This window comes from Prinia subflava, chromosome Z (genome assembly GCF_021018805.1).
Source record: "Prinia subflava isolate CZ2003 ecotype Zambia chromosome Z, Cam_Psub_1.2, whole genome shotgun sequence".
Classification (NCBI taxonomy): Eukaryota; Metazoa; Chordata; class Aves; order Passeriformes; family Cisticolidae; genus Prinia; species Prinia subflava.
The window spans coordinates 103,134,890-103,161,762 of NC_086283.1; the positions used below are offsets into that span (position 1 = coordinate 103,134,890).

The window sequence follows — 26,873 nt, forward strand, 5'->3', positions numbered from 1 at the left end:
TTTGTGTAGTGAATGCAGGCAGTTTCCTAGCTTCATTTGAGCTAGAAACAATTTCTGTCGTTCGGGCTGTGAACGCAGGCTGCATCTTTTCCTTCCCCTCCCTGCATGCTGCCCCGCTGCCATGAGAGAGACCGGCTGGCGTGGCTCGGCTGTGTGAGCAAGCTGTGGAGCTCCGGTGTGCGATGGTAACAAACCCCTCGCCCTCCCTCGGGGGCACAGAGGGGAGGGCAGCGGCTGCGGAGCGTTCGTGCCCTCCCGGGGCCGGGCCAGGAGGGAGCCCGGTGCCGGGGCGGCGGCGGCAGGCCGAACGGGGATAAACGGGGATAAACGGGGATAAACGGAGCTGCGGAACCGGCTGGTGAAATGCAGGGAGGCGAGGCACCCGCGGAGTTAGCAGGGACGGAGGGCTCCCAGCAGGGAGGAGGACGGAGGGCCCTGCGGAGCGGGACGGCGGCCCGGGCTGCTTGGAGCCGTGAGGGAGCGCGGCTGAGGCGGCCTCACGGAGCGGGAGAGGCGGGCGGAGCGGCGGCGGCACCGGAGGAGCTGCAGGGAGGCTCCTGGGGGATCCAGGGCGTGAGGAGAACCGGGGGGCTGATAATGGGCACCGGGGCATCCGAACGCGCGGTCAGGGCACGGCCGAGGGAGCGGCGGGAGCCTCTGTCAGGCGTGGAGGGTGGGAGCATTCCCATGAGAGGCGGAGGGAGCCGAGCCGTGCTGGGACACGGAGAGACCCGCGGGGCCGCGCCGGGACCGGGGAGACCCGAGGGGCGAGCAGGCTGGAGAAAAATGCCCAACGCTGCACGGCAGGCAGGAAGGAGTTCGGCTGCGGTTCGATCTCGGTTAAGTGTGAAGGAATTACAAAGTTTCCGGCTTGCCAGGTCCCACAGATCATATGTGAGAGCTCATCTAGGGTCTGATGTAGGAAAGTTGATATTCACCCAAGTTAGGAAGTCTCAATTCATTTCTATGGATTTTGATATGAGGTTTAGATTTGGTAAGTGTTTTTAATTGGTGATAAACGTCCTGTTTCTCAAGAGACAAACAGTTTTCCGTTTTTAGTCACCCAGAGCTCACCTTGCGTCTTCCAGCATTTGTCTTTCCCAAACTCAGCCCTGGTGTGACCAGCACCACAGGCAGAGGCGAGGATTTGCTCTTTCCTTCCAAGAGCAAGTGTTACCCACTTTCAGTGGATCTTTATAATAATCCTGCCTGGGCCTTTCCCACAATTTGGCAGATAGTCAATTACCTCTTCTTAAAGCGAAGGCAGGACACCATTCTGGTGGATCTAATTTCCACATAGCGGGTCGGGACTGCCCGGAGAGGTTCCTCCAGCTCTATTGCTACATCAGCCTCAGCACAGGGTGAGGCACCAAAGATGCCACAGCTCTGGTCCTGCAAACAGAGCCAGAATTCCCTGTGTTACAGGGCCTTTGGAAAGTTTCCTATCCAACAGCAAATGGTTAGAATCCTACAGGTGTCTGCATAAACCAGTCATTACAACTACACATGTCCCGTGTCTGACAGCCGGTGCTTGTTTCATATTTCTTGCCACTCTAGAACTTTTTATACTCCTCTCTAAACAAAGCACAGAGCCTCATTATTAAACTTTCCTATTATCTTGCCTAACGTATTTTTCTACTTGCTAAGGCCTAACTGTACACAGCACAAAAACATAGTCTTACTGTTCCAGGTCCTCATTCTTGTGTCTTTTTAGCTCTAGGCCTACATCCACACTGCTGTAAACAGAGTTTTCTGCTTTTTCTATTTCCCACAAACTGATATTAAATATGACCTAAATAGAAAGACAAAAATCACGTAAAAATGGTAATTATTTTAATGATAGGATTTTTTTCTCTAAGGAGTATTGCTTGGAAACCATAAAGGTGTGATGAATTACACTACAACTCTTTGCAGAAATTTTTGAATGGGTATGCTTTCTACAAATAGCTGTGACTTCTCTGACCTTTCTGATGGCAGGAGGAATTTGGAGTGTAGTTACAACGCATAAAGCAAACCTTGGAAAGCTTCTTTTAATTTTGGTTTGTTTTTTTTCTTTAGCTTGGCTGTAAGAATCTGGAAGTTGAGAAACAGTTCCATTTAGTATTTAAATGTTGTCCACACTTTGTCCACTCTTGGTCTCCCAAATGGAGAAGAATGGGAAGGTTTTGCAGTTGAACTCTTCTAATTTGCTACCAATGAGGGGTTTTGATAGTAGACAAATAGATTAGATCTATCCCTAAAAGCAAATGTAATATTTGGGTTGAACTTGATAGATGTGATCTTAATAGAAGCCTTAGGGCAATTCAGTAACTTGGGCATCAGGCTGTATTACTGAATGTGTCCAGAAAAAAGCAGCAAATGGAGCAATTCAGATAAAAATCTGTGGGCTGAATGTTATTGTCTGCGGCTGTAGGGCCCAGCCTGGGTGACCCACGTGAAGCAATTGAAAAAGCAGCTGTTATTTCACTTTTATCCCTTTGCAGCGGGATGTCTTAGCTGCTCTCCAGTCCCACAGTGAAATCTGGCACAGGGCACAAGGTCACAGGAGTGTGGGCAGGCTGTGGTGGAAAGGAATGCCCACAGATTGTGAGGAAAACCCCAGGAGAGGCAAACACACCCAAGCCCTGCCCGGAGAAAAGGGTGCAGTGCAGCAGTTCCTGGAAAAGGAAGTTCCTGGGGCAAGATTTGATAATTGTTGCTCACCTCTCGTTTCCAGGGCATGGCCTTCACCCTACACGAGCGACAAATGCTTGGGCTGCAGGGACTCCTACCTCCCAAAATAGAGACACAAGACATCCAAGCCTTACGCTTCCACAAGAATTTGGCAAAAATGACTGACCCCTTGGAAAAGTAAGCGCTGCTCTGGCCTTGTCCTGTGTGGGAGTGAACGGGAATATTGGGGCTGGAAATGAAATGGAAATGTGAAAACACTGTGTGGGGATAACCAAAGTTTCTAGTGCCTTCACTGGGTTTTCCAGTTCTTGGGTGTTATTTTCACTTTGGCACAGAAAACTGCTTTCATCCTGTGGTTAAATGAGGTTGGGAAGCTTTTTTTTTTTTTTTAGTATTCCATGGTCATAAAACAGCAGAAGAGAATGTGTGAAAATGAGTAACAAAGCTGCAAACCTGCCTGTAACTTGTAATACGTCTTTCTGTGATATGTAAGATGGAGTGGCAGGTTGTTAGAGCACAGGAGGTGGCATTCAGCCTGCTCTATAAAAATGTATGATAATGAAGGTAAATTGAGCATTTGAGGTAGCAAAACCAGTGTTTAACATATACAGTAGTTACTGCTAAAAAGGAACTACGAGAGTAGAATTTTAAGTCTCATAATGTGTATTTTTTTTAATATCTTTTATTGCTTAATCCACTGGTTTGGTGAACTGCAAAGGATTGTGCTGTCTTTTATTTTTAGAGTGCTGTGTTTTCAGCATCCTGTTACTGTTTTCACATAATCTTTATGTATCTCTGCCTGTAAAAATACACAGTCTCCTGCAGGCAGGAGGAGAACTGTAATGGTTTGGGGCTCGCTGGACCACATCAAAGCTCTTTTGTTCTCATCAGAACTGAAAGATGGCTCTTAAATCCACATCATGTCACTTGCTGGTCCAAAACACTCGTGTCATCTGTACTGGCCGAGTGCCCAGTTGCTGTAGCCTAAGGCAAATTCCTAATTCATTATTTTTATGTCGTCGGGGCAGCAGGACTGAGTATGGGTTGATACACAGTAAACTGCTGGGTAAATTTGCAGAAATTCAGATTTAATTTACACACCACGTTAGTCCTCCAGAATGAGCTTTCTGATAGGGCTCAGTTTACTTGACGTGTGTTTTATGTCGGGATTCACAAGGCACAGATTCCTTGAGTGAAAAATTGTTTTGTTACAGTTTTGTTTATAACAGTAACGAGACTCCCTGCTGCATCCTGCAGTAAATCCGTGGGTTGTCCTTTATCACACCGTGTGCACTGCCTGGCCAGCACACATGGTGTGCCCCAGCCAGCATTTCCATTTCACCTTTTCAGTGCTCCTGCTCCCTCTCTCCCAGCTTCCCTTCAGTGCTGGAAGCCTAAAGGAGGAGTGGGACTTCCATGAGGAAATAAGCAGGAATGGGAGGCAGCAAGTGGTGTTTTCCCTTGTGTTGATTAATTACAGGTATATCTACATAATGGGGATCCAGGAGAGAAATGAGAAGCTGTTCTACAGAGTGCTGCAGGACGATATTGAGCGGTTAATGCCGATTGTGTACACTCCTACAGTGGGCCTGGCCTGCTCCCAGTACGGACACATCTTCAGGAGACCAAAGTAAGGACAGCAAACACACATTCCTGCTGCTTTCAGTGTCATTTTCTCTGCGTTCCTGCCTGAGGTTTGGAAATAGTTTGTTTCCATTTTCATTCGGGTTCAGCTACACGAGGCTTGTGCCAAGTCAGGGCAGTAAAAGTTTGTTAAAGTACATCTCAGGACACAGTTTATACTGAGAACAAAACATTTGAAAACAGACATGGAGATGGGTCACATAAATAAATACCCCAAGTGCAGGGCTTCAGCCCCATTTCCAGCTCTTCCTAGATGTGATACAGCTCTGTAGTTCCAGGGGGATTGCCCCAGCTGTCAGAGCCCCTTCTGAGGGTCAGGTTCTGACGTCTGGAAAGTAGTGTAGATCGAAAGGGATTTCTGGACATCACCCTCACTCCCTGCTGAAGAGGGGTGGTTCCAGGTGGGTTCCTTAGGTTCATGCCCCAGGCAAGAACAGACATTGTCCTTTGAGCAATTTATGTCAGTGGCTGTAAAATTTTGAATTTTAAATTGCCCTGTTTGACATTTAATTTTACAGAAGCAAAATGAAATTTATAACTGTTACCCACAAAATATTTCTGGTTTATGGGTTTGTGGTTTTTTTCTTTCAGAGGATTATTTATTTCTATCTCAGACAGAGGCCACATCAGGTCAATTGTGAACAACTGGCCAGAGAATGACGTTAAGGTACTGTCACTGTGATTTAGTTTCCAGTTGTCATTCCATCTCAGCTGAGTATTTTAACATCTACTAGTATTTGATGGAAACATAAATATTAAGTAATGCATTCTTGGCTCTTTAGTGATGATGGCAGAATGCAGCTAATTAAGGTAATGCATATCTTAGAGATCAGTGGTTTATCCTAAATATGGGGTTTATGGATTGAGGAAAATATTCCTCACCTGTTCTTCGTTTGACTGTGCAAACATACCTCAGTTTGTGTCTGGGAAAAACCACAACTGCTATTGATCTAATCTTTGTAGTTTTCAGTGATCATGTATGATTTGATGTGCTTTTTTAATTATTACTATTTTTTCATCAGGCTGTTGTCGTCACTGATGGAGAAAGAATACTGGGTCTTGGAGACCTGGGGGTGTACGGGATGGGAATTCCAGTGGGAAAGCTGTGTTTGTACACAGCCTGTGCAGGGATACACCCAGATAAATGCCTGCCTGTGTGCATCGACGTTGGGACTGATAACACAGTGAGTCACCCCTATAAAAATGAGGAGTTTTTAAAATATATTCCACACTATAGCAGTGTATTTTTTCTGAGCACTTTCATTTAAGATAAACCTGAATATTTTATGCAAAGGCTAAATGGTTTGGGATTCACTATACACCGATTTAAAAGTGCCCATTAATTTGTCCATGAAAGGGTGCATCTGGAAGTAATTGGAATGCTGAAACACTGCAAAATAGGCAGTCAGTTTTGACCTGACTTCTGAGAAGCTGGAAATGGGAATTAGATTTATTAAAGCAGTTTATTGTTCACAGTATTGATTTGTTCCATTTTAAAAGTGGCCATCTCCAGCCCCAGGTGCCAGCTGAAATTACAGAACACTGATACAGACTGGAGGCTGCTAGAGGGGCTGTGTAACTGCAGCATCTCCGGTGTGAGATGTGCTCCTGTGAGCCCTGCTGGGTGTGTGCTGGGGAAGGGGTTCATCCTGCTGCTCTCTGGTTTGTTCTCCCTCAGACACTCCTAAAAGATCCGTTCTACATGGGGCTGTACCAGAAGAGGGATCGCTCGCAGGTCTACGATGACCTGATAGATGAATTTATGGAAGCCATCACAGACAGGTATGGCACGAGTGCTCTGCACAGAGCAGCCCTAACGCACTGTCCTTGGAGCAGCCATCTGAGGAGCAAGGAAAGCACCAGAAGCTGAGACAGGCGTGTGTATCTGTCCCTGGAGTGACATCCTCAGTGACCTAGAACATGCTGCTCGTTGTTATCTGTAAATAGGCACAGAATGGAGACAGAGCTGCTCGGCAGTGACTGGCCTGAGGACAGCCTGCTTCCAGAGATAGCTGATTACGTGCAGGGTTTGCTGTTTTCTCTATCTCTGTCAGGTGATGGGGGTGTTTGCCATGTTCTAGGTACGGCCAGAACACGCTCATCCAGTTTGAGGACTTTGGAAACCACAATGCTTTCCGGTTCCTAAGGAAATACAGAGAGAAGTACTGTACCTTCAATGACGATATTCAAGGTATAGCCTTTGTTCATGTTCCTTAATATCTGTGCAGAAACTTTTCCCAAAGCCACAACCTGCCATGTAGATGTGTTCAGCTGCCCTCAGATTTGCTCTGCTTTTACAGGGACGGCCTCAGTGGCCTTGGCAGGACTGCTGGCAGCACAGAAAGCCACTGGGAAACCGCTCACAGACCAGAAAGTGCTGTTCCTTGGAGCAGGAGAGGTGAGCCATCCCAAGGGCCCGAGAGCAGGAAGAGATATTTGAAATGTGTATTTTCTCATCCTGGAGATTTTCTCGGAATTCCATAGCACAACTTTTCACATAAGGCCAGCTGAAATGCATTAGCAGAAAGGACTCTGCTTAAACAGGACTGTGTGAAAGGTGTTTAACATTTGCAGGGAGTCACGTTTTTTGTTTTCCTGCATGGCCTTGAAAAAAGCATCAGGGACCTGTGTGTATTTGAAGGGAAACTCACCATAAAATTGTGATGTAGTGAGACCATCTTGTTAATTTTTATAGCACCAGAGAGAAGTACAGGGAGTTTTTCTCAGCAAGGTGATTCAGTTACTGGTGCTGCAGTGCCAGGAGCAGCGCTGTGCTTCTTGGTACATCAGCACAATTGCTCCTGTGGTGCTGACAAAATAACTTAATTATCTGGGAAGTTCTCCATCTGGGGAAAAGCCCTGATGGCAGTAATTGGCCGGTGCTGCTCTGAGCCCTGCTCTGCCTCATTTCTCCTGCCGGGGGAGGCACACGGGGCCAGCCACACCCTCCTGCTGCCCTCAGCCAGGCCGTGCTCTCGGGCAGGAGGGGCAGAGGGCACACAGCCTGGCGCTGGTGTCGTGGTGTCCTGTCCCTGCTGGGTTGGGCTGCCCTGGAGTGGCTGCTGGGCTGGCACAGCTCACAGCACCGGGGACAGCTGCCCCTCCTGTCCTGCCTGCAGCTGTGTCTGCTGCTCCAGGAGCCTGCCCCACCCAGGGAAACATCTCCTGCGCCTGCGAGCAGACTGGCAGAGGGGTCTTTGTGGGGATCCTCAGCAGGGTTGTGATGGCAGAGCTGTTCTGTGACCTGTTACAAACTCAAGTCCTTCCATCCGCCAGGCCGCCCTGGGGATTGCAAACCTCATTGTTATGGCTATGATGGAAAGCGGTGTGTCCTGCGAGGAGGCCTCCAGGAGAATATGGATGTTTGACAAGCACGGCTTGCTGGTTCAGGTAGGGGAGCACCACGCCTGGGAGTCCCACAGCGCAGGTGAGCACTGCCTTCCCTGTCCTCTCACAGCAGGAACCAATGTTTCACCTGCAGGGCCGGGAGCAGAAGGTGGATTCCCACCAAGAACCATTCACACATCAGCCTCCAGAGCACATACCAAAGACATTTGTAGAGGCAGTGAATGTACTGCAGCCTTCAGCTATCATCGGTAAGTGAGGTTGTTCTTCTATAATTTGGGTTTTGGTGCCTTTAATTTGCTAACTGGGCTTCAGGGAGCTTGGTGATGGCCATCTGCAATTCTGCTCGTGTAAATAAGATGGAAATGGGAGGACAATTTTCTACTTGAAAATATACTGAGCTGTGATGCTCGTTCTGAACTTTGTGTCCTCAGTGACAGAGAGCAGCCACAACCATGGTGTTTTCTACAGGAGATTCCTAACTTGGGTTGTTCAGGTATTTTCTGACCTTCTGTCCCCCAGCCACCTCCCCTGGTCAGACTCTGCCAGCAGCACAGCTGGTAGGAGCAGTTCCATGCTGCAGTTCACAGCACCTCTTAGGTCACTGACATCTGTAGGTATTTATTTACTACTGTGGCTATCTGCAGAGAACAGATAGGATTACAGGTATTTCCTGGTGTGACTGCAATTTCCTTTGCACGTGCTTTACTTGGAAAGGAGAGGGGGATTTTGGCTGAGTACCCTGAAACTTGTAACCACTGTACAAATACACCATAGCTGTGTGTTTGTACCTCTGGGTTTGGGTGTGGTCAGGAGCACCAGTGTCAGGTGTGCATTGCACTGCTAACACCCAGCTGGGATGAATCATCCACAAAGCACCTGGAATTCCCTCTTGCTTATCCAGGACCACATTCTTTGTACCCATCCACACCAAAAAATAATGTGAAATAGGCTTCTGGAGCATATCAGTAGATGTTTCTGTGAAAATTGTGAGTGTCAGCCAGCCAGGAGCAGTGCCTGGTTTCCATCTCCAGCTGCCAGAGAAGCTTTGCTCCGGGTGGGAGACCTGAGGGCTGACATGAGCTCAGTGTAGGGAGGCTGTCCCCTGCCCTGAGGCAGCCGAGGTTGATTCTGTCTCCGTGTGTTTCCATCCCCTCCAGGAGTTGCTGGGGCAGGGCGTCTCTTCTCCCAGGATGTGCTCAAAGCCATGGCTTCCATCAACGAGCGACCCATCATATTTGCACTGAGCAACCCCACGGTGAAGGCTGAGTGCACAGCAGAGGAGGCTTACACGGTGACAGAGGTGTGTGAACTCAGAGCTGCTGCCTGGTGGGACTGTTTGTGGGGGCTCAAATTCTGTTCTGACTTGGACTTTGTGATGTAAGAGTACAGTTCTTTCTTGCCTTCTGGCAAAAGTAGATGGGGGTGATTTGAAAAGAGGTCTTGATTTTTAGCTGATGACATTTTGCAAAGCTTAAAATAGCCTCAATCTTGTTACCACTTCTTTAAGAGAATGACCAGCAGTACTGTTACATGGCTTTGATCAATTAACTCTTGTTTAATTTAACCCTTTTTAATTATTTTGTGTTTTGATGAAGCGTGTTGGCCTCGCAGCAGAGCCTAAGAGCAAGCATTGCAGTGTAAAGGCTGAGCAGAGTCCTGGCAGCAGGTGATGCCCTTGCAGCAGTGCAGGAGCTGTGCTAGCAGTCCTGCAGGTGCTGTCAGTAGTGACCCGTGGAGCCCTGTGCTCCCCGAGCAGGGGTGGCCTCTGTCCCCTCCTGTCTCCGGGCAGGGGTGGCCTCTGTCCCCGGCCACAGCAGCTGCTTCTCGCACGCTGGCACCACCACACTCGGAATGAGTCAGCCAGGAACAAACACACCCCGTTCTGCACCCTCCCCTCGGAGCCCACACACCCGGCGGAGCTCGGCAGTTGGGGTTTTGGGCTGGTTTCTTCTTAATAGCTCTACCATTACCTTAATAGCAGGTCCAGAGCTTGGCTCTGCCTTTAATGAAGGCAGTCTTTTATCCTTCTGCAGAGGTTTTTGTGCGAGGCTGATGGCCTCTGCAGGGAGCCCGAGGGGAGGGAGGTTGGGGCTGCACCTCCGCGCAGGCACAGCGGTGGCTGTGAGGCTCTGAGCCGGCTGCTGGTGCCTCTCCTCCACCCTGCAGCCTGCAGAGCTGCTGAGGTCTCTGTGCTGGCCTCAGCGCCTGCCTGCAGGCTCCAGGGGTGCGGCTTACGGAAGGACTGTCTGTTTTTTCTGTTTTTTAAAACAATCCCAAATCAGGCGACTCATATGTGAAAATGGGTGGGTGGAGACCTCTCCTTGTTCCTTGCTGCAGGCTCTGAACTCCTCCCTTGCACTGTCCGTGGGGCTCAGCTACCAGCATCACAGCCCCAGCACTCCATGTCCCCACCTGACACCCACGTTTGTGTCAGCTCAGGACACTCCTGCTGCCGAGATCTGCAGCACAGAGGGGATCCTGGAGTAGCAGCCCCCGGACCAAGTCTGGATCTTATCTTTTAACAGTAAAATCCTCTGGGTCGGCAAAGCCCTCACACCATCCAGCCCAGGCATTCCCCAGCACTGCCCGGCCAGCACTGATCCCTGTCCCCAAGTGCCACAGCCACACCAATTTTAAATCCCCCCAGGGTATGGGGCCTTCACCACTGCCCTGGGCAGCTGTGCCAGGGACTGACAGATCTTTAGGTAAAGACATTTTCCCTGCTGTCCAACCTGAGCCTCCCCTGTCCCAGCCTGAGGCCGTTCCCTCTCCTCCTGTCCCTGTTCCCAGAGCCCCCCCGGCTGTCCCCTCCTGTCAGGAGCTGTGCAGAGCCACAAGGTCCCCCCTGAGCCTCCTTTTCTCCAGGCTGAGCCCCTTCCCAGCTCCCTCAGCCTCTCCTGGGGCTCCAGACCCTTCCTAGCCCCATTCCTGCCCTGGACAAACTTTTAAATGAAGGTGGTTTAATATCACTCAAATATGTTGCATTAACCAGAACAGTGAGCTGGGCAGTGTTTCAGTGTATAAATTCCAGTATCTTGGATAGAAGGTAAACAGGAGCTGGTTGTGTCAACCAAGACTTCAGTTGGCATAAATAAATGTAAAAACTGCTGCTGTCTCTAGGTGAAGGAGGCCAGGAGCCCAATTAAGAGGGGAACCAGCCTAATTTTTGCTTGCACTTCTTATAGAATATCAGCAGATGTTTTAAGGCAAGAGGCTGACTGTTTGGCCATGGCTGAGTGCTGAGCCCCGAGGGGCTGGTCCTCAGTGTGGCTGTCACTGTCAGGAGCAGAGGCAAGGCAGTGCTCCCAGGTGTCAGGCATCTTCCCTGCAGGAGCTGTAAGAGCACAGTGGTGTTAACAGTAAAGTTTGAGCCCAGTGGAGAGAAGATCTTTGGGGTTTTTCCCCCCTGTATTGCACCCATTTGTTCTTTTATTAATGGTTTTCCGTATTTCCAGTTATTTTTACGTGTGAGTTATTTGGACAATTAAGCACTGCTGGTCAGTAAATGAACGGGGGCAGTTTTGTTGCAGTCCTTACTCATAAATTCTGTAATGTTTCTGTCTCTTTAAACTTTCCTACAGTTCAGCTGTTTGTTCTCACGATGCTCTTTGGTTCTCTGAAATGTCCTCAATTGCCCTTCAAAATATATTTTCCTATCGGGATGCAGTAATTACGTAGGAAATGGACTCCAGAACCCTGACTATCGTGTGGTTCTCTGAAAATCTGCAGCTTCACTTGCTTTGTCATATAGCTAGTGGAGTTTGTCAGGCCGTTAGGGATCGGAGCTGTCACACCCTGTGTCCCCAGGCCTCGGGGACAGCCTGATCCTGCCTGTCTCAGGCTACACTGGAGGCAACAAAGAAACAAAGACACCGTCACTAACCTTTCATTCCTCATTTTTTTCCCACTAGATGGCACCTGCAATAAGGCTGTCGAAGGCCCTGTGTGTTCTGTGGGCTTCTGCTGCCTTTTAATTTCCTTTGTCTTTTTGTCCTGTCCTCTCCTGCATCCATTTGCTTTGCTCCCTCCACAAAAAGGCTCTTATCGCGGGTATGCCCTGACATTCAAACACATCTCCAGAGCCTTCAGCTTCTTTGGGGATTTGTTTTCAAACACAGTAGTCCTGAGGAGCCTTGAAGATTTTAAACTGATATTCCTAAACCTGTTACTCAAAAGAAAGTCAAGATTTTTTTACTTTCAGTGGCTTTACTGCTTGAGATGAGGGTCATTTATCTAGAGGGCGTGGTTCACACTCAGACATGTTTTGATATTTTGTGCCAACTGAAATCCTTTCCAAAGCAAGGATAAGCAAAGCACATTATTCACTCCTCTCATTGCTGTCGGCAGCACAAGTGTGACACAGCAGTTCCTCCCTCTGCCCTCCCACCCTCCAGCAGGAAAGTGATGTTTTATTTCCACTGCTTCCAGCCTGCTTTGGCAGTGCATGTTACTTGTGAGTCTGCAGGGGCCCTGTGGCTGTGCCTGTGGTGCTGATAAGGGTTAACACACCTCATGCTGTGTGTGTGAGTTCCTCCCAGGCCAGCGAGTGCTCACACGAGCAGATCTTGTCCGTGGCTGTGGGGAGGCTCTGGCCCTGCTGGGCTGCCTCCCTGACCATCCCTCTCTCCAGGGCCGGTGCCTGTTTGCCAGCGGCAGCCCCTTCGAGCTGGTGACTCTGAAGGACGGAAGGACCTTCAAACCCGGCCAGGGAAACAACGCTTACATTTTCCCAGGTAATAAATGAAACTGCCACTGTTTGATCTCTAACACTGGGCTGCCTGCACCTTTTCTCAGTTCCCTTGCTGCACGAGGCACAATTAGCAAAGCAGCATGCAGAGGTGTTGCCAGCATGTGAGAACTTGGGAAAATGAGTGACTGAAGGACAATCAGTTTCCGGCTGGATGTGGGGCACGTGCAGCTCCACGTGCCACACAGTGAGCAAACCCAGCTGAGTATTGCTAAGAAAACAGAAGGGTGTTACTATAGGCTGTGGAAGCTGCCGCATTATGGGTTCTGCTGCTTGTTTGGGGAGGAAAGGAGAAAATAAATGTTAATATGCACCTGAATTTATGCTAATAATTCTCAGAATTCATAGTTTTAGAGTTGTATCTGCACAACGGGGGGTAGAAAACTAGCACTGGGGATGTTTCTGTGCCTTCCCCTTTCCTCCCTGAGGTGCAAAGCTCCAACCCCTTCTGAAAGCCACCTCCTGTGGCCACTGGCTGCACACATGGTAACAGTGTTGTGAGTGTGGAACCCTGCCCGGGGCAGGGGTTGGAACAAAATGATCCTTAGAGTCTCTACCTGGAGCCATCCTGTGGCTCTGTCAGTGTGTGCAGAAAGCTACGGGAAGATTTTCAAGAATAGCTCTGGAGATGACTCGCAGCTTCTCGGCAGCGGGCTGCCCATTGTACCCTGATGTGGCCCTAACTGGCAGGGATTTCCTTGCAGGCGTGGCTCTGGCTGTGATCCTCAGCAGTGTCCGGCACATCAGTGATAAGGTGTTCCTAGAGGCTGCCAAGGTAAGTCTGGGAGCAGAGCAGGCTGTGGCTCCTGACATGACAGGGACGGCTTGATGGGCACTTTTCTCAAATCCTGGTGAAACACAGTGGTTTCCTGTTTGGTTTCTGTTGGATTATCCCTCCACAGTGAGGGGGAAAAAAAAGTGTTTTGATCAAACAAGATTCTGCCAAGAATCAGGTTCCATTGCAGTTTTAATGAATTAGGAAGTATGTCCCTGTGTAAATTATTGTGGCAGCAGGGCCCTGCCCTGCCCTGCTGTGGGTTCTGCAGCTGGCACTGAGGCAGGGGTTTCTGTGGCTGTGGGGAATTCATCTCTCAAAATACCAGGGCTTGTTTTGCCAAATGCTTACAGTCACAGTGTGCTGATTCTCAGTTCCTCAAACTGAAAACAGTGAGATCCTGACTGCCTCATTCCAGTGCTTTAGGAGCACTCTGGTGCTAAGAGCCCTGCAACTTGATTCTCTCAGTGCTCTAGCACGTTATTAGTCACATTTTGGGGCGGTTATTAAAAAGTGTTTGTTTCTCTAACTCAGGCACTGGCAGAACAGTTGACAGATGAAGAGCTTGCACAAGGCAGACTTTATCCTCCACTGTCCAATATCAGGGAAGTTTCTATTCATATTGCTGTCAAGGTGAGTATGAGACATAAAATTGCACTGCACTGAACGTGGTTTATGTGTACGTTAACCTGCTGAATTGCACAGCGTGACCCTCGAACACGAGGTGCTTGGGCACAAAACACCCAGCTCTTTGTGCCTGCAGTAAGAGACGAGCATGAAAACATTCCCTTTGTTGGATGCTCCAGCTTGGCAGCAGTGATGGGCCACAATCACGCCCCTCTGGTTGCTGACATTGAGTTCTGGCGTGCTGTCCAAGGCATTGGGGGGCTGTAAGGACCCCGGAGCTGCTGGCTGTGTTCTGGGGCACTGCGTGTGCCGGTGTTGTGGTTTAGATTTAAGGGGGATCTTGGGGAAGGTTCCCCGGGAGCCCCCCGGGCTCTGGGGTCGTGGGTGTTCGCATGCTGGCAGGTAAAGAGACTCTAGATGCTGGTGGGGTGCTGATGAGATGAGGGTTTATTTGGGGTCTTACTCCGGGAAGGCAGCATGGTCACTGAGGGAGAGGGGGAAGGGGAGAGAGGGAAGGGGAGAGAGGGAAGGGGAGAGAGGGAAGGGGAGAGAGGGAAGGGGAGCCTCCAGAGACCTCCTGGGCAAAGAGGGGCAAAGAGGGCAAGCCCTCTCCGTCTGCACTCTTAACAGGAAGGTTCAGAGTAGGCGCGGTAAGATTCTTCAGCCAATAGAGTTACAGACACACGATACTGCAGGGAGGGTACAGATAAACCATGCACTTTCCAGGGGTGAGCCAGAGCAAACCATTTCCATAAAACACAATCCCACATGCCGGCAGCAGGCTGAGCCGTGGCGGTTTCTCCCACAGGTGATGGAGTTCCTGTACGCCAACAACATGGCCTTCCACTACCCCGAGCCCGCCGACAAGAGCCGCTACATCCGCTCCAAGGTGTGGACCTACGAGTACGAGTCCTTCATGCCGGACGTGTACGACTGGCCCGAGTCCAAGGTGCACTGACGCGCCGCCGCGCCGCACTCCTCAGGCAGCACCTCCTACTCTGCAGGGATCCCTTTCTCAGACCAACTTAAATCATGATCTTTGACTCCTCTAATTTATTTGTGCTTGTTTCGTTGCCTTGTTTTGGTTTTTTCCTCCTTATACCCCGTTTTTCACCTGATTTCTCCCAAGTACCTGATGAATTGTATGGATGACGGCATCTGCCGCAGGGATGAGAGAGCCTTGCAAAATTAATTTAAATACATTTCTAGCTTAGAGCCAGCACCACAGTGAAAAATTCCATTGATGATAGCTCAGCTACATGTGTTTGATGATGAACTATAGCTCTCTCATCACTGCTGATCTCTACAGTGATTTATTTCTGCCTTTAATAATCAGTCTTCTAATTGTCCTGGTGTTGTCACACTGCATTAGCTGTGACATCAAGGGAGACCACTTGCCATAGAAAAAAAAGAAAAAAAAGGGCAGTTAAAGACAAGTTCAAGAGTCTAATGGGCCTTCTGTTTTGTTTAATGTTTAAGGATGCTCATGTCCAGACATCCTTGTGGCTTTGGCTGCTGTTTCCTTGAGGAGCAGCACGATGTACATGTGTGGAGTATGCAGCAAAGTTTGCAGTTTTGTTTTCATCACTCCGTGAAATCTGTTCTCAGGAAAAATGTGAACTAGTTCAAATTGTCCTTGGAAAGCCTGAAAATAATATTAATCACTTAATAGCTTTTAAAAACAAAGCTGCGCTATTGCAGAATAAATTTTACCGGGTAGTAATTTATGAAGTAATTTATGGAAATCCTTTATAGATTTTACGAGGAGATTTTACACAATGGACTGCAGCATGATGTACCAAAGGATGTTTTTGGGTTTTTTTTAAATTTTTTCAAGATTCTGTTTTAAGCCAGGTTGTTTCCTCCCTTGCATCCTCTTGTTCTCAGAAAAAGACTCACGTGTGATGCTTTATGCCATTGCTGACTCAAAAGCTCCAAAGTGGGCTCACTTCAAACAAGCACCCTGTAGGCAGCTGATGAAGCTGAAACAGAAATAGTTGTCAGGCAGCTGTTCACACGAGTCTGACTGAACATTCCCTGTGCTCCTGGTCCCGTATCTCCCAGCCACTGTGAGTACTGGACTCAACAGATGCAATGCCTACAGGGTCTGCATTGATCACTCCAACTTACCCCACTTTCAGGCCTGGTTTGTCAGAGTTCTTGTGTGAGAACAGAAATTTGCAGTAGAGTTTTCTCTCTCTGGGGGTGGTGCTGCACGTTGGCTGCAGACACCACAGCGTACACTCCCCAGATGCCGCGGGGGCTGACGGGCCCTGGGCACTCTGCAGGGACAGGCAAGGACACCCCGTGATGGCCACAGGCTGTGACCTCCCCAGGTGTGCAGAAATGAGGACACTGTGCTGTCCCACAGTCTGCTGCAGCAAGGCAGAAAAAGGACAGGAGCAAACAGACAGACAGATGTGCCAGCAGTGCTGCACTGGCAAACATCACCCAAAGAGACAGAGAAACGTTTGCTTAGGATTTACCATGGCAGGCACTGCTCTCATACCCTCAATTATACACGAAAATGCAGTCTCCACACAACAGGCCAGGACAGAGCAGGGAAAATGGTCTCAGTACACCCTTAGGTGCCTACAGTCTAATCTTTGCCTCTAAAATTATGTTCATACAAAGAACAGTAAACTTTGGGAAGGCACTGCCTAACTGGGGAAAGAAGACTGATTATATAAACACAGAAAAGACTGATGTAGAGAAAAAACTGTGGTATTCAAGCTGTGGTAAAATGTTGTGTGGTGGGGCTCGAAGTGCATCACTGCTGAGTCCTGAGATGCACATGGACATGAGCTTGCACTTGCAAGGAAATTTACAAAAGACACCAACACACACATAGGATGTTTTTACAAAGAGTGTTTTTTTCATCTATTTTTGCTATGCCTTGTTTTTATTGTATTTAAATTAGTGATCTTACTGAGAAAAAAAGTAATTTATTCAATGTATGAATTATTTTTGCCTTCTGAAAATCCAGCTCTGTCTGAAGCCTGTTGTATTGTGCCAGTGGAGTTCTGCATCACTGGATTCCAGAGTACTGGGAACACACACTTCCTCCCTTCTGCCAACAGTCCAATTAGAGAGATGAGTAACAAAAAACACCCAGAAATGTACCAATCTCATGTCCCAGCTAAGAGTGATCACAGAGGCAGGGAACCAGTCCCAAGCTCTGCCTTAGGAAATAAAGGTCCATGCCCACCCCTTCAGTTTGATTATTTTCAAGGACTGCAGCTCGTGTCCGCAACCAGTGGCCATTGGTAGCACTCAGGAGAAGCTGGAGCTTGGGAAAGCAGTGGCCTGTGAGCAGCAGCTTTGGGCAGGAGTGATCCTGGTTCCCAAAGGGAGCTCCCGTGTGGGGACCCACAGCCAGGCCGAGGGAGGCTGCCTGTTCTGAGCAGTGCTTTCCCCTCCTGGCACAGCCTCCCTGCTGTGTTTCAGCAGCTGCCAGGAGTGATGGTTGAGAACCGGCTGGCAGCAGGATTCTCCCAAGCACCAATGTTCCTGCACAGTAACTTTTCTGGAAACCCCAGTGCAGAGTGAGGGAAAAGCATTCCTTAACAGACCTGTGGGCTCCCCTCGGGAACAGCCCGGGCTGCAGGTGTGCTGGAGGTCTGGCTGCTCTGTCCCCTGTCCCAGGTGGGCAGGTGGGCAGCTGGGCAGCGCAGTCACACCTGAGCCACACACTCTCCTGGGCTTTGTCTGGCCAGGCTCTCTGCATCCTCTGTAGCTTGCAGTGTGGACGTGGTGGGATTTTCCCTCCGATGTGCAGCCATTGTTTCCTCTTGGCAATAGGTAACCTGCCAGCTCACAGAGTTTTTTACTCCTTTTCACTCCCTCTTTCATCTTTTCCAGACTTTTTTAGTTTTTTTGATATGTAGGATTTTAATATACATAGATTCATGTTCAGTTTTTCTTCAGGTACAATTAATCCTTGAACTAATTACAACTGCTAATCTTGCTGGCTAGTAAGGAATCAGATTCCTTTTTCATATTCTACTTAACATGATTTTTTTCAGTATGCTGGCTTATTCAAAATATTTACTGATCTTTATCTGTACAGAAAATTCTCTTAGACAGTATGCAAAGGGAAACAGGTGTCGCCAGGATGCACTTTGTCACATTACATAGTGTAAGTTTAAAAAATACATTGCCTAAAGGACCACCAGTGTTGTAGCTTGTCACACAGCCCTGGTGACTTACAAAATGATATAGAAGAGTGTCTTCCACATCTCTTTGGGATATGCAGAACCCTTCTTTGAGGATCAGGAGCTTCACTGAGGTCAGTCTTTTCCAGGATTTGTCCAATCCTTGCTGCAAGAGCAGGACTGAGCCTCTTGGCAGCAACCTGTAGGAGTGTTTAGGGGAGAGTAAAGATATCTAATGAAGCACAGCCTTTCTTTATAAAATACATGTGGTTTTGCTCAAAGGTGTTGCAAAGGTTTGTGTGTTCCTGAAGCCTCTGCCCAGGTGCCAACATGACATGTAGAAGGAGACGATTAAAATGTTGTGTCTGATATATTTTAAACCCCCAGTGTGACTCGTGGCACAAGTTCTTGGTTACATTTGTGGACAGTGATGCATCCTGATCTGTTGTGTTCATTTTCCAAGCTTCAACCCAAGTGACACTTTACCTGCAGAGTGGTGTGTAACAGGTTTCCTGTGGTCAGTGCGTGTCTTCCTCTTGTACTGTTGTTTCCAGCACGCTATTTTACGGGGATAAAGTAACTCTGTCACACTCCTCTGGTAGTACCTGCGAAGATGAACGATACACCTTTTAGCTTCTCGTTAGCAGCCCTCCGTGGTGACTGTTCCTGTGGGAGAGTGGGGATCACTATTGTACAGCTCCAACCCTGGTTTTAGTTCAGCTGACTCTGGGCCCGGGCAGTCCCAGCCGTTTTTCACTTGCTGCGGGCTCACTGCGGAGCTGCAGGGCTGAGCTCCTCTGCCCCTCACACAGAGGTGCCTGCAACTCTCAGATCAGTGCAACAACAGTTTGAGCTGCTGCCTCACTCCTAGTGCTTGCTGCGTTGGAGAAACCACTGCAATTTCTGGACTCTGGGATGATACCTACTGCTGCCCCATTCCCTAACAGCCGTGGGTAGCAGGCAGGCACTGGTGTTACATGGAAGGAGGAAATCCAGAGCAAAGCTCTGACTGCACTGGCTTGGCAGCTGAATTTGAGCAAAGCCGCTCAGCTGCTGCTGCTGAAGGCACATCTAGCTCTGTGTGACCTACCCTGACCTGCCTGCTCCCAAGAGACACCTCAGAATGGTATCAGCACCCTGTGGGATGGGCGATCCAGCACGGCTCCAGGACCCGCGCTTCCCCGCCACCGGCAGCTCCGTGGGGATGGCACAGACTCACGGGGATGACACTGACCCACGGCGCTGGTGGCACCGCGGGCCGTGGCTGCAGCTGCAGGAACAGGTCCTGTCACCACGTCCTGCCCCTGCTGCAGGAGCCCTGGCTGGGAGGTCATGTTCCCCAAACACAGGGCCAGCACTCGACTGAACTCAGCTTGCCACATACCAATGACTTTGGCTTATCCATTCTTCAACTAGATCCTTCCTAAAGGGAATAAAAATACTCTTAGGACTAAAGAGGACTGGTTTGTCAACAAAACAGCAAAATAATCTGCATTTATATCTATCTTAAACATATCTACCTATACGCAAATCAGTGTAAGCCTGCTGGGACACATGTGAGAACAGTGCCAGCCACGTCTGTGCGGGGTTGGCTGTGCCTGGGAGGGTCATTGCTCAGCTGAAACTAAAACTGTATGTCAAATGTGAACTGGTTGGGGTTTCTTCCTACTTTATAACGTTGTAACTCTGTTGAAATGTGTGTTCTAGTCTTCTATTTTCTTAGTAAAAATGCATTCCCTTTGCCTAAGTCGTACCTGATGGCTTTTATTTGAAAATAAACAAAAAAAAACCCACCCCAAAACACAACAAAAACGAAAAACGCTTAATCTATAAAGGTTTGGGAATAGTCCCTTTGCCAAGGGGTTTGTAAATAGTTGGATGTGATGATCATTGAGGTCTTTTCCTAGAATCCTGGAATCAGAGGGTGGTTTCAGTTGGAAGGGAACCTGAACAACCATCCAGTCCCACCCCCTGCCATGGCAGGGACACCTTGCACTGTGCCAGGCTGCTCCCAGCCCTGTCCAGCCTGGCCCTGGGCACTGCCAGGGATGCAGGGGCAGCCCCAGCTGCTCTGGGCACCCTGTGCCAGGGCCTGCCCACCCTCCCAGCCAGCAATTGCTGCCCAATCTCCCAGCTGGCGCTGCCCTCTGGCATTCCCTGGCAGCCATTCCCTGGGTGCTGTCCCTGCAGGCCTTGTCCCCAGGGCCTGTGCAGCTCTCCTGGAGCCCCTGGAGGCCCTGGCAGGGCTGGCAGCTCTCCCTGGAGCCTTCTCTTGTGCAGGGCAGAGCCCCAGGTGTGCCAGGCTGGCTGCAGAGCAGAGGGGCTCCAGCCCTGGCAGCAGCTCCGTGCCCTCCTCTGCCCTGGCTGCAGCAGCTCCACGTCCTTGTGCTGCTGGAGGCAGGGCTGGAGCAGCTCTGCAGGTGGGGTCTCACCTGGGCACAGGGGCAGAATCCCCTCCCCTGCTGCCCCCGCTGGGGGCTCAGCCCAGGGCAGGGGGGCTCAGGCTGGGGCAGGTCCAGCTCTCCCCCCCAGCACCCCCAGTTCCCTCTCCCAGGTCTGCTCCCTCTGCTCATCCCAGCCTGAACTGATCCCAGGGGTTGCCCTGACCCAGGTGCAGCTCCAGCTCTTGGTCTTTTTCAATGTAATCAATTCCAAGCAGCAATTTACTCCCGCGTTCTCCCGCCCCAGAGAGCGCGGACCGCAGGGCGGGCCCGGCCCTCACGGCCCTCCCGCCGCCCGCCCCCGCCGCCGCTGCGGCCCCGCCTGACGCCGCCCGGGGAGGTAAGGCCGGGAGCGGGCCGGGGCGGGAGCGGGGCTGGCCGGGCCTCGATAGACCATCCCCTTGTTCCCGATAGCCCATCCCCGGGCCCGCCGGACCCCATCGTGTGTCCCACATGCCCCGACTCCGGGCCGGGAAGCGCGGGCGGAGCCGGGGGTGGCTGAGGGGAGCTCGGCCCGGCGGTGCCGGAAGAGCTCCAGGAGAGCTGCACAGGCCCTGGGGACAAGGCCTGCAGGGACAGCACCCAGGGAATGGCTGCCAGGGAATGCCAGAGGGCAGCGCCAGCTGGGAGATTGGGCAGCAATTGCTGGCTGGGAGGGTGGGCAGGCCCTGGCACAGGGTGCCCAGAGCAGCTGGGGCTGCCCCTGCATCCCTGGCAGTGCCCAGGGCCAGGCTGGACAGGGCTGGGAGCAGCCTGGCACAGTGCAAGGTGTCCCTGCACATGGCAGGAGTGGCACTGGAAGTATTTCCAAGGTTCCTTCCAATCCAAACCATTCAATTCTTTTATGATCCCATGATTTTACACAGAGGAAAAGGAAAATGCAAATATTTGCAAAGTGTTTATTTCTGCATATTGGTTTGTGATGGACATAAATCATTGCTCCCCCTGAGCCCCCAAGGTCAGGTTTCACCTTGGCGTACTCGGGAGGGCCCTGCAAGCCACCTGGGAAGAGAGTGCTTTCTTTTGGAATTCCTGAATCCCAGGATGGTTTGGGTTACGGGGACCTCAAAGCTCATCCAGTCCCACCCCCTGCCATGGCAGGGACACCTTCCCCTGTCCCAGGCTGCTCCCAGCCCTGTCCAGCCCGGCCTTGGACACTGCCAGGGATGCAGGGGCGGCCCCAGCTGCTCTGGGCACCCTGTGCCAGGGCCTGCCCACCCTCCCAGCAAAGGAAAACTGGAGGGCTGTGGAAACTGCTCTAAAAACAACTTGAGAAATTCTTTTGACAGATATCTTAGGATGTTAAGGCACCTGGAGTTTTAAATTCTTCTGGAAGCAAGGCAGGAGCAAATTCTGAGCAGACTAAGGGTGGAGAAAGCACAGTCCATGAGGTGAGAGAGCAGTGGGTTGTGCATGTGGACATCCTGCTCCTGACACGGCTGTCCAAAGGTTGTACCACCCTACAGACCAGCCAGGCTCTTCATCCAGTCATTGCCACAGACACATCAACACCTGGGGTACGATATTTGGGGTGAAACAGGTGTTCTCTGGCCGTGCCCTCGGGTCACCCCTGCCTCTCGTGGGCTCTGAAGTTGCTCTGAGGGAAGTGACCCTTCCCCCTCTTCATCTCTGGGCTGCCTGCTCCCGAAACTCGGGAATGGTGTTTAAATGTCAGCAGAGACTGTTCAGTGAAAGTCATTCTGAAAGGGCTCCTAGAGGGAAGGCTCGTGCAGGAAAACACAACATTTAAACAGAGCTCAGAGGAAATAAATAATGGTGGGGTTAGAGATTAGAGCTGTTCCAGCTGGATAGGGCTGTTTTTTCTGGTAATCCTCAAAGGTCTTGTGCTTGTGCTGTGTGTTTGCAATCTTCCACCTACATAAAAAGGAAATCTCTGCTTGTAAATAATGTGTTGTCTGAAAGTCATATTCTGCTCTAGGGAGGTTTTACTTTTATGTTGTAAGGGAAAGGGAATTTTATCCTCACGCTGAACTGTGGAGGATGCCTTCAGTTAAAACAAAAATGCTTGTTGGTTTCCCTGCATAAGTACATCAAATCACAGAATAATCTGAGCTGGAAGGGACCCACAGGGATCATAGATCCAGCCCCTGTCCCTGCACAGACCCCCAACAACCCCACCCTGCCCAAGCTCTCCTGGAGCTGTGGCAGCCTCGGGGCCGTGCCCATTCCCTGGGGGAAGAGCCTTTCCTGAAATCCCACCTAAATCCACGCCTGGCACAGCTCCAGGCGCTCCCAGGGCGCTGTCCCGTCCCAGGGCTGACGCCCCGCCGCTCTCAGCCTGTTTCAGGTGCTGTCCCGGGCATGTCTCTGGAGATCACCTTCCTGGGCACGGGCTCGGCGTTCCCGACCCCGGCGCGGGGCGCGTCGGCGCTGGTGCTGCGCAGGGAGGGGCAGTGCTGGCTCTTCGACTGCGGGGAGGGCACGCAGACACAGCTCATGAGGAGCCACCTCCGAGCAGGTCGGTGCTGTTTCCGTGAGGGCAGGGCAGGGGTTTGGGGAGATGCAGGCGAGGCGCTGTGTTTGCAGGCGGGGTGATAATGAGCGTGAGCGCCGCAGGGGCCGGGCTGCCTCGGGCGGCAGCTGCCGAACCTGCTCTGCAGCCATCTCCGGCTGCCCCCCGGTAGAGGCCTGCCACCCGGAGCCACACAGAATTAATTTCTGGGGCTTGGCAATTTCAAACGTGAACCACAGACCAGCTTAGAACAGGAACGGTTTGTTGTCTGTCTGGAGGCAGCTCTAGACGAAACCTGCAGTGAGCCTTCCTGTGGGTGAATGTCTCTTCTCAAGCGAGGCTGTGTGTATTGGGGGTAGCTTCCACGTTTTCTCACCTCCAGTCACTGCACTTTCACAGTCCTCAGTGGCAGCAGCTGACTTCTGTGTCCCACGGAATGAAGGTGAACTGTCAGTCACAAACAGAAGTACAAGCTCCTGCTCCTCCTACACCTATCAGGGCATTTAATGGCAGGTAGACAGACTAATGTCTACAAAATTTTTTACGGGATTCATCTTAAAACAAAAGAAGGAGATTCTGTTGTTGTTCTGGCTCAGTCCCAGCAGGTGCTGGAGGAGATGCCTTGCTGTGTGGCAGTGGGAGCTCAGCACAGGAGATGGAGGCAGCCTGGGTGAAGGACATGGGTCTGCAACAAGAGAGTTCTGGGCTCTTCTGACCCAGCGAGGGGCCAGACAGCTCAGGCACTAAAGAAAGCACAGACATTTACAGAGCAGGTTTTTTTGTTTGTTTTAAACAAATCCATCAGGAACAGTGGGGTTCTTGCCTCATAAAAAATTCTTAAATCAAAACTGCATGCTGATTTGGTTTGGGTTGTTTTTGATTTTGTCCTTTTCATGTGTTGGAGTCAAAAGAAGGAGCAGCACAAATTCCTCATTGTGTTCCTCGTTAGTCTACAGTTTTCCTGTAAGACTGAAGCTCAAATGCTTCCCAGCCCTTCTTTGCATTTCACACGGCAGATGTCACCAGCCAATCCCATTCCATGCTTGTAGAATACTGGACTTAGAAAGAGCTAAAACTTGCACCTCTGCAGCCTTTTCTTGGCGTGTCAGGCCAAAATAAACCTTGTGTGGAAGGGATGGGAAAAGAAATACCCTTGTTTTGGGATTTGTTTGTTAAACACTAGTTTTAATTTCCCTCCTTGCTTATTTCAAGCATCTTGCCCAACAGCGACAATTTCTGAGTTGTTACATTGTTTATTTCCCTGTCGTTCCCTGGTTTTGTCTTTCCCTGTTCTAATCAACAGCCAGAATTACCAAGATTTTCATCACTCATCTTCACGGCGACCACTTCTTTGGCCTTCCTGGGCTGCTGTGCACGCTCAGCCTCCAGAGTGACCCCGATGGCAGCAAAGCCCCTGTTGATATTTACGGGCCCCTGGGACTGCGGAGCTTCCTCTGGAGGAGCCTGGAGCTGTCCCACTCCCAGCTCCTCTTCCCCTACACCGTCCACGAGCTCGTCCCCACGCAGGACCAGTGCCCCGCAGAAGAATTTAAGGACTTTTCTGGCTGGGACAGGGGTGAGGCGCTTCCCCAGGGCCCTCCAGGGAGAGTCCTGCACCTGGATCCAGGAGAGGACTCCTACTTGCTGGTGGAGGATGAGCAGCTGGTTGTGAGGGCGTTCCGCCTCTTCCACCGTGTGCCCTCCTTCGGCTTCGTGATGGAAGAGAAGCCCCGGCCCGGGAAGCTCAATGTGCAGAAACTGAAAGACCTCGGTAGATACTTTGACTTATTTTTCCTCTTTTCACTTCTTTTACCACTACCTTCCTACCTGTCCTAGCAAAGCAGAGCTGTAGTCTCTCTCCATAGTCTGTTTTAACTCGATTTTCCCTTTTCTGTCAACACATTTTGGCAGCTGACCCCCATGCAGCACCCTGAACTGGTGTGTAACACTGATGCCAGGGAATATCACAGACCATTTTCATGCTGGGAACAGCTAACAAGCTCAGGTGCCAAAGTTTAAACAGCTCAGCGCGGCTTTCAGAAAAACATATAGCTGTTGTATTTGCATGATTTTATTGACTTTAATACGAGCAATATAACTGGGTTTTTTTAATGTACTTTCCCTAAGCACGTATGGCTGCCCCATCCCTGGCAGTGTCCAAGCCCAGGCTGGAGCACCCTGGGACAGTGCAAGGTGTCCCTGCCCATGGCAGGATGAACTTTGAGGTGCCCTCCAACCCGAGCTATTCTAGGACCTGTGATTTTCTTCAAACACCCTTCCTGCTATGGTTACAGGCTCCTAATTTGTACGAAAATGTGAAATACCGCTTGATTTTTATACTGAGGTTGCACTCAATGAGACAGCTTCATGTCTAGCACATCTCAAGTGATGTTCAGGGCAACACTTAGGGGCTGTTTTGCCTTTGCCAGGAGTGCAGCCAGGCCCCCTGTACGGGAGGCTGAAGAGCGGGACCGCGGTTGTGCTGGAGGATGGAGCGACGGTGTCTCCCTGGGACGTGCTGGACGCGCCGGTGCCCGGCAGGAAGGTCTGCGTGCTGGGGGACTGCTCGGGGCCGCTGGGGGACACGGCCCTGCGCCTGTGCTGGCAGGCAGACCTGCTGGTGCACGAGGCCACGCTGGGGGACAGCCAGCAGGACAAGGCGCGGCAGCACGGGCACAGCACCCCCGGCATGGCGGCGCAGCTGGCCCGGCGGTGCCGCGCCAGGCGGCTGGTGCTGACCCACTTCAGCCAGCGGTACCGGCCCGCCGGGCACGCCGGGCACGCCGGGCACGGCCACGCCGAGCTCAGCGAGCTCCAGAGGCAGGCGGAGGCCGTGCTGGATGGCCAGGAAGTGACGCTGGCCGAGGACTTCATGACCATAGAGATCCCACTGAAAAAGTGAAACCTGGGGGCTCTGTGGCCGTGGAAATTACAGTGAAAACTGGGGGTTTAATGACCATAGAGATCCCAGTGAAACAGTGAAAAGTGGGGACTCTGTGGCCATAAAGATCACAGTAAAAACGGTGGTGCTGGCAAGCGGAGCTGTCTGTGGGGACAGGGGGCAGGGTGGGGTGCACAGCACTGGAGGTGAACAGCAGGGCCTTTGTTACCCAAATCGGCTCTGTGGGACTGCAGGCTGGAGGTGGTTGTGTTGCTTCTGTAAAGCAAGAGGAGAGGATGCAGTTGGTAACTGGGGCTGTTGCTGTGCTCAAGGGCAGGAGCTTTTCTCATTCCCCACCTGCATATGAAGTTTTCTCTGAAATAAATAGAGTTTAGGCCTCCTGTCAGTGTTTTTACTGAATTTTACAGTGTTTTTAGTGAATTACTCTTTAACAATTCAATCCATTCCAAGCTCTGAAGCATCAGCACTGCATTTTCATACCCAGTAACATTTTGGAAGCGTGCTCCGGAAGTCTCTAGGCAGATGGCAAGTAGTCTTTATTAAACTGTCCCTCCAAATGCATTTTAAAAGATAAATTATTCTGATGGAAGCATGTTTTGTCTACAGAAACACCCCTGTGGGGGAATTCACCTGCACATGCCCAGTCTGTTTCTGCAGTGACTTTATTCTCTCCGTTAAGGGATGCACAGACCCGACTTTTATCTCCTGTCCTCCCCACCTCAAACCCAGAAGCTGGGATTTCCCAAGTTTCAGCTGAATTTGCTGCTCTGAAGCAAAGTCAATGCTCTTGACAAACCTGCCATGAGTATCCCCTAGGGTGTGGAAGCTGGAACACTTTGTAGCTGTTTGACCAGCATTGGGAACTCTGTCAGGTGTGAGTGCAGCTGCCAGAGCCTGTGCTGGTACTCCTGGAGGCTGAAATGCAGAAAAGTCTTCACAGAGAAAGAAAGGGAGTGTGATTCCCTGGTGTCCGGCTACGAGGATCACAGTGAATTCCACGTGCTGTCCCTGCCCTTCAAACAGACTCTGTCGTGCCTGTGGTTGTGGTAAATCACAACTGAATCAGACCAACATCCCTGTTTTTGCTTC

The 26,873-nt window shown here is 50.7% G+C and overlaps 2 protein-coding genes across 6 annotated transcripts in view; both read left to right on the plus strand.

Annotated features, from left to right (window-relative positions):
* Positions 1 to 19,715, plus strand: part of ME2 (malic enzyme 2) — a 38,644-nt gene extending 18,929 nt beyond the window's left edge. For both annotated transcript variants that reach the window (XM_063421499.1, XM_063421500.1), the window contains exons 3-16: positions 2,717 to 2,850; positions 4,154 to 4,303; positions 4,909 to 4,984; positions 5,340 to 5,501; positions 5,996 to 6,099; positions 6,399 to 6,508; positions 6,618 to 6,715; positions 7,594 to 7,707; positions 7,799 to 7,913; positions 8,823 to 8,965; positions 12,296 to 12,398; positions 13,117 to 13,187; positions 13,722 to 13,820; positions 14,623 to 19,715. In XM_063421499.1, coding sequence (XP_063277569.1) covers positions 2,717 to 2,850; positions 4,154 to 4,303; positions 4,909 to 4,984; positions 5,340 to 5,501; positions 5,996 to 6,099; positions 6,399 to 6,508; positions 6,618 to 6,715; positions 7,594 to 7,707; positions 7,799 to 7,913; positions 8,823 to 8,965; positions 12,296 to 12,398; positions 13,117 to 13,187; positions 13,722 to 13,820; positions 14,623 to 14,772 — 1,629 coding nt within the window. In that variant the 3' untranslated portion in view covers positions 14,773 to 19,715. The remainder of the gene's footprint in view (positions 1 to 2,716; positions 2,851 to 4,153; positions 4,304 to 4,908; positions 4,985 to 5,339; positions 5,502 to 5,995; positions 6,100 to 6,398; positions 6,509 to 6,617; positions 6,716 to 7,593; positions 7,708 to 7,798; positions 7,914 to 8,822; positions 8,966 to 12,295; positions 12,399 to 13,116; positions 13,188 to 13,721; positions 13,821 to 14,622) is intronic.
* A 989-nt stretch (positions 19,716 to 20,704) lies between these two features.
* On the plus strand, positions 20,705 to 25,937 carry ELAC1 (elaC ribonuclease Z 1). 4 transcript variants are annotated; one of them, XM_063422914.1, is made up of 5 exons: positions 20,710 to 20,749; positions 21,699 to 21,800; positions 22,708 to 22,888; positions 24,186 to 24,653; positions 25,312 to 25,937. In XM_063422914.1, the coding sequence occupies exons 3-5, from the start codon at positions 22,732 to 22,734 to the stop codon at positions 25,782 to 25,784; spliced, it is 1,098 nt and encodes a 365-aa protein (XP_063278984.1). In that variant the 5' UTR covers positions 20,710 to 20,749; positions 21,699 to 21,800; positions 22,708 to 22,731; the 3' UTR covers positions 25,785 to 25,937. The 4 variants fall into 4 exon arrangements, with proteins under 4 accessions (XP_063278985.1, XP_063278984.1, XP_063278983.1 ...); XM_063422915.1 differs by lacking the exon at positions 21,699 to 21,800 and having other exon boundaries at positions 20,705 to 20,749; XM_063422913.1 differs by lacking the exon at positions 20,710 to 20,749 and having other exon boundaries at positions 21,622 to 21,800.
* Positions 25,938 to 26,873: the final 936 nt, after the last annotated feature.

Excerpts from the sequence above, each read along its gene's own strand:
- ELAC1 (XM_063422915.1), top strand. The coding sequence starts at position 22,732 with ATGTCTCTGGAGATCACCTTCCTGGGCACGGGCTCGGCGTTCCCGACC. Across the intron at positions 22,889-24,185 it reads GAGGAGCCACCTCCGAGCAG|CCAGAATTACCAAGATTTTC; the intron begins GTCGGTGCTGTT and ends TCTAATCAACAG. Across the intron at positions 24,654-25,311 it reads GCAGAAACTGAAAGACCTCG|GAGTGCAGCCAGGCCCCCTG; the intron begins GTAGATACTTTG and ends TGCCTTTGCCAG.